This window comes from Kogia breviceps, chromosome 7 (assembly GCF_026419965.1).
Source record: "Kogia breviceps isolate mKogBre1 chromosome 7, mKogBre1 haplotype 1, whole genome shotgun sequence".
NCBI lineage: Eukaryota > Metazoa > Chordata > Mammalia > Artiodactyla > Physeteridae > Kogia > Kogia breviceps.
In genome coordinates, this window is record NC_081316.1 from 25,090,498 (window position 1) to 25,096,499 (window position 6,002).

At 38.5% G+C, this 6,002-nt stretch overlaps 1 protein-coding gene across 1 annotated transcript in view; it reads left to right on the forward strand.

Annotated features, from left to right (window-relative positions):
• The window catches only part of FBXO3 (F-box protein 3), a 33,440-nt gene extending 29,119 nt beyond the window's left edge, over positions 1-4,321 (forward strand). Inside the window, exon 11 of the mRNA XM_059068116.2 lies at positions 2,296-4,321. Coding sequence (XP_058924099.1) covers positions 2,296-2,472 — 177 coding nt within the window. The 3' untranslated portion in view covers positions 2,473-4,321. The remainder of the gene's footprint in view (positions 1-2,295) is intronic.
• Positions 4,322-6,002: the final 1,681 nt, after the last annotated feature.

Consider the following 6,002-nt stretch of genomic DNA (forward strand, 5'->3'; position numbering starts at 1 on the left):
AATGTTTTCTCTTTCTCGAGGATGAGAACTCGATAAAATGAAATGAGAATTCTGGACTTATTCTAATCAACATGAAAGAGGCAGTGGGGATTGTATTTGTATTGTGTTTATTTGTATTGTACCTTTCCTGTTTAAAAATTAGTTTTCTTGATATGAAAGTTGAGTTGTTCCCCTTATTTGTCCACTAACCGTATAGTATCATACTTAAAACTTCCTTTTGCCTTATACTTTGAATGTTGCTATAAAACATTTTCTGTTTGGTCTTAAGCCTTTTCTTGGTCTAGGTAGTTTGTTTTTGGACACTTTAGAGGCTCCTACTGCTTATTTATTTCCATTCTTGTCCGTGTGTTCCTCTTTCCATCTACTGTTTGTATAGGTACACTTTTGTCTGAGATCATCAGCAGTCTCCCTCTTTAGCTACATTGATTTCTTTAACAGTTTTTCTGTTTTTTTTCCTTAAGATAATTAATAATCATACTACCTGGATTTAATGTTTCAGAATTTCCTAAGCTTTAATCCTCTCCCCCTTTTGTACCTTCTACTGAATTTTAAAGTCTTTATTTCCCAGATTAAAGAAATCAAAAGAGAAAAGTAATGAAATATATTTATGTATATTTTCTCTGATTGTTGTTAGTGTTATAAGAAATCCCAAGTGACAGTTCCTTTGACACATTCTAAAGGACATTTCCTTTCCCCCATGTTAATTAATTTGCTTGCTCAACAGATATTTATTGAGTACCTACTAGGTGCTGGGGAAAATGCAGTGAACAATATAATCAAAATCTCTGCCTTCAGGGATGTGATGTACAGCATGGCGACTGTGGTTAATAACACTGTACTGCATATTTGGAAGTTGCTAAGAGAGTAGATCTTAGAAGTTCTCATCACAAGAAAAAAGCCCTGTAACTATGTAAGGTGATGGATGTTAACTAGATTTATTGTGGGGATCATTTTGTAATGTATACAAATATTGAATCATTATGTTGTACATCTGAAACTAATATAATGTTGTATGTCAATTATGCCTCAATAAAAATAAAAAAAGAAGAAAGTTGAGGAGATTAAAAACAAAATCTCTGGCTTGGAATTTACATTCTAGTTGGAAGAGACAAAGTGTAGCAAATACACACTCCTCACTTACGTCAAGTAGTAATACGTGCTCTGGAGAAAAATCAGAGTAAGGGAGCTAAGAAGTATACTGTTGGGTTGTTCTGATATAAAGATGTGTCAGGGAAGGCCTTGGTGACATTCGAGTTCAGACTTGAAAGAAGTAGAGGGAGCTGGGTGGGTGTGTGGTTGAAGGGTGTTCCAAGCAGAAGAACAGCAAGTACAGAGGTGCTGAAGCACTAATGTGCTTGGTATGTCTGAAGAACTGCACGGAGGCCAGTGTAGCTGGAGGGCAGTGAACAGGGGAGAGTGGTTAGCGACTCAATCACGGGGTAGTGGGATGCTGCATATGCAATGCCATAAAAGCCTTGGTGGAAGGACTTTTGCTGCCATCACATCCCAAGTTTCCCAATACTTGCCACATTACCGCTAGGTCCTCCTTGCCGTTCAGAATTCTGTCCAATACAGTAGATCCTCTCACTGAGTCTTCAAATGTATGAGAGAGAAAACCAACAGCAGAATGGGTCAAGACTCAATTAGAGACACTGCGTAAAAGGAACTGAAGTTCCCAAGAGATGTTCAGATATTGGATGTTCAACATCACTACTGCCTTATTCCGAGAGCCTTCAACAAATTAATTTAAAAGCAGAGGTTACCGATGCCGATTGTCTTTATACTAGGAGCTCAATAGAAATCTCTTAGACCTCCTGTTGACAGTACATAAAACTTACCAGTAGAGGTCATACCATAGTAATATTTTCAGACCCTCTTTTCTGTAAGCATGTAGGTTAATAAAGAATTGTTACTCAATACACTAATAAGTTCAGTAAAATTTTATCTTGGGTTGTTAGGAGTGATCTCTTTGCTACATTGTGTGAATTACCAACCACCATGTAAAAAATAAGTACTATATTGATGAAATATATTTACCATTAAAACCACATTGAGCATTTTTAAAACTTGTGATAGAATATATACTCTAGAATTTGCACCAGCATGTGCATTGTGAAAATGTATGAAAGGCTATAAAATTCTATTTTAAAAATCTATAAACATTCTCTGAGAAGTCTATAAAATTCATATTTGGCATGCCCAGTTGTTTAGATTCTAGGTAAATGAGAATTTATATTAAATAAGAGTAAAAAAACTGATGGAAGTTCTTATCAAAAGATTGTTTTCTCGTTCAAGGAAATGGGTCCTGATGAATATGAAGAGATGGAAGAGGAAGAAGAGGAGGAGGAGGAGGAAGACGATGATGATGATTCGGCAGATATGGATGAATCTGATGAAGATGAGGAGGAGGAGAGACGGAGGAGAGTCTTCGATGTTCCCATTCGAAGACGCCGCTGCTCTCGCCTTTTTTAGCAAGCCTCTGCTGATGGAAGCCCTGGGGTGAATCAGCCTGTTAAATAGATTTCTCAGTAATGTAAATAACTAAATTGTTCTCAGCTTATAGCAGGAAAACTAGCATGAAATATTGTGCCAGGACCTGGGTTCTATATGACACTACTTTAGGAACTGGATTGTTTGAGTTTGCTTAGTGTTTCTGAGGTAGAGGAGGAAATGGGAATCTTTTTTCCTCTTCTAGAAGTCAGTGGGAGAATAGTTCTCTAGCTAAGGAACAGACTTTTTTTGGTTTAAAGATATTTTATACTTATAAAAATGTGGAAATGGGAGGGAGTAGAATAAGGATTTTAAATGAAGCAGAAATACCTACACAAGGATAGAGAGAAACTGTGTGACTGAATGATTCTGTGAAAAGACTTTTAAGTTATTTAGAAATGAACAGAATTTTTAATTAGGCTAATCCATTGAGTGAGTCCTATATATTTTGTACTCACAGGGAACTAATTGACTAAATAGCTTGAATGCTAGTTGTCCTTTCTTAGACAATCTGTCCTTAAATTTAGAGTTTTCATCACAACAACCTTGAATTTAAAGTCTATCAGTATGACTTTGACCTTGAATTTAGTCTTCAACTCTGCCAACCTTGAATTTAAAGTCTTCAACACTATGACCTTTATCATGCTGTTCACAGATGCATCATTTTTGAAGTGTAGTGTGTAAAAGTATGTATTGTGTTGCTTATTAACAAAAGATTCTTCACAATATCTCATGTAGTCTAAAATTGTAAATACTGCTTCTGTTTTGTTTCCCTTCTATATACTTGACTGTCTAACTTTGTGATGAGTGACATGAATTTTAAGTTAAGTATGTTTCCCTAAAACATGGATTTTTTTTGTAATTATATAATTGAGAGTTTGGAATGAAATCCTCCAAGTGTCAAAAACTCACATTTTGAAAACATATTTTGGTTCCAATCCTGTATTTTGTATAATTGCCTATTTCCCATAAACTAATATTAATAAGCCTTTGCTCTTAAGATGGAAGATGAGATCAAAACTCATTGGCCTATTGCCAGAGGCCCATTCAAAGTCATTTCCTGGCTTTGACGATACTGTGTCATGTACTCCACCTTGCAATTCCCCCAGGAACAGTTCTTTTGTAGGGAAAACTGTAGGAAGAGGGAAGTATATACAGGATTAAGCAGCTGCCATCAGGGACCATGAAGGCAAACTTAGTCCTTCATACTGGCACATGTCAAAATGTTCTGAAGTGGAGTAAGTAGTTTTTTTCTGCTTCTTTCTTTTTAAATAGGCTCCCAAATCTATTATGCCTATCCTTTTTTTTTTTTTAAATCAACCCACTGGTTTTTTGAAAAATAACTTCCCCAGTAAAGCAGTGATTTAATTAAAACTAGCTAACGTTGGAAGTTAAAGCTGGCGCCAGGATACCTTGCCATTCTTTGCATCTTTCTTTTTTCAGAATGGCCTCTCTTCTCTCGGTTCCCAGAGTACTCATGATGTCCCAAATCTCCCTGCCACCCCATCCAATCCTTGCTCCTCAGAATGCTTCAGGCTTGCTTATCCTTCCATCAGAATTCATTCTCTTAGTATGTTGAATGAATGGTCTCTATTTCATACTAAGGTGTGATTGATTAGTTGATAACAACCTCAGGTGTTTTCTTTCATTGGCAAGAATGTGTATTCACACAGAAGAGGGATCTAACAGTTGGTCATACTATGCTTTTGGTGGAGCGAAGCCCATTTCTGGCTCCTAGGTCCCTTCAGAACACCACTTATCTTTTACTCATTTGTCTGAAGCTTGATGTATCAGGATGAGGCTGATATGTAAATAAACCGGAGCTTAAATAGCTTAGGGTTTTTTTTTTTTCTCTTGTGAAAAGTGGGAGGTAACTAGCTCAGGACTGATAAGGTGGCCCAATGGTGTCAACATTCTAGGTTCCTTCCATCTTCCTGTTCTACCATTCATAGCAGACTTTAATCTTTAAAATGACTGCAAGATAGCAACTGCAGGCATATTGTATTCCAGGAAGGATGATGAGAAAAGGGAAAAATTAAATGGAAAGTAAAAAGTCAGTCATAAGGCTGGAGAGAGGTAAACCAGCCAGGTCTCCAGCAGGAGGATAAGTAGAGAAGGGGCAAGAGATGCAGGTATTAACATGGGCAGCCTGTAAACCTGGTATGAAGGAATTGTAATGGCCCAAGTAAGACATGCTACAGGCATGAGTTAGGGCAGTATCAGTAGGAGTAGAGTGAAGAGAGGATGAAATTGAAGTAGTTAAATGATAAAATAGGCAGGAGTTGGTGATTGCAGGAGTTGGAGTGGAAGAAATAGAAGTTGATTCCAGGTACAGGGCTTCATTTATGAAAATAAATTGCAGGAAAAGCAGTGGAACATTGGAGATGAGTTCAGATTTGGACACATTTTGAGTTCAAGATGTTTGTGGGACATACAAATGGAGTTGTCCAGTAATCAGTTGGATATGAAGATCCAGGGTGTGGTCGGGACTGGAGAATAAAGATTTGCAAATCATCTGCAAACATACATACAGTCATCCCTCGGTATCTGCAGGAGATTTGTTCCAGGACCTCCACAGATACCAAAACATGCTCAAGCCCCTGATATAAAATGGTGTCATAGAGCCAGCCCTTGGTAACTGCATATTCTGCAGTTGGTTGGCCGAACCTACAGATATGGAGGGCCAACAGTATTCCCAAGGTAAAACAGTGGGTGCACTATAGTCTCCCAGGGAAAACATACAGCCATGGTTCTCAGTCCAACTCTGGCAACACCACATTATGAGGGGGTAATGGAAAAGAATCTCAAGACCGAAAGGTCAAGAAACTGGATGCAAAACCAGGAGAGAGTGGCATCTCAGAACCCAAGAGAGTTTAAAGGAGGGAAGAGCTTATAGGATGCATAGAAAATGCATGTGGAAGAGCTTTGTAAACAAGGTATCATAGGAAACACATGTATTAGCTGATTTAAGCAGACACGCTTTAAATATCAAAGCAAATCTTTCTGATTTGAGAATCCTGTTTCTATAGAGAAAAACCAAGATGAAGGCATCACCAAATGAAATTCATTCCCTGACATCTCAAAGCCATCAGAGGATCATGGTAGAAGGCATGATCAGTTGTCATATGACTTCCCCTGCTTGAACTTTGTCATGGGTTCCTCCACTCCTGATTCAACATGAGCAGTCCTGAGATGCAATACCTTCTTATCCTGATCCTCAGAGTCTCACAGTCCCCAACAGAAGTTAATCTCTTGGAGAAAGACCTGTACTTTTGGCCTGCTTTTCCCACTCCCCCTTGTATGGCGCTCTTTAAGCCGGTTCTGCAGTGAGTAGTGACAAAGTGATAAGCAGAAACTTCAGATTACATCTTCACCTAAAAATAACGTTCTAGGGACTTCCATGGCGGTCCAGCTGCTAAGACTCCCGGCTTCCACTGCAGGGGGCGTGGGTTTCATTCCTGGTCGGGAAACTAAGATCCCACAAGCTGCAGGGCACGCCAGCCACCCCCACC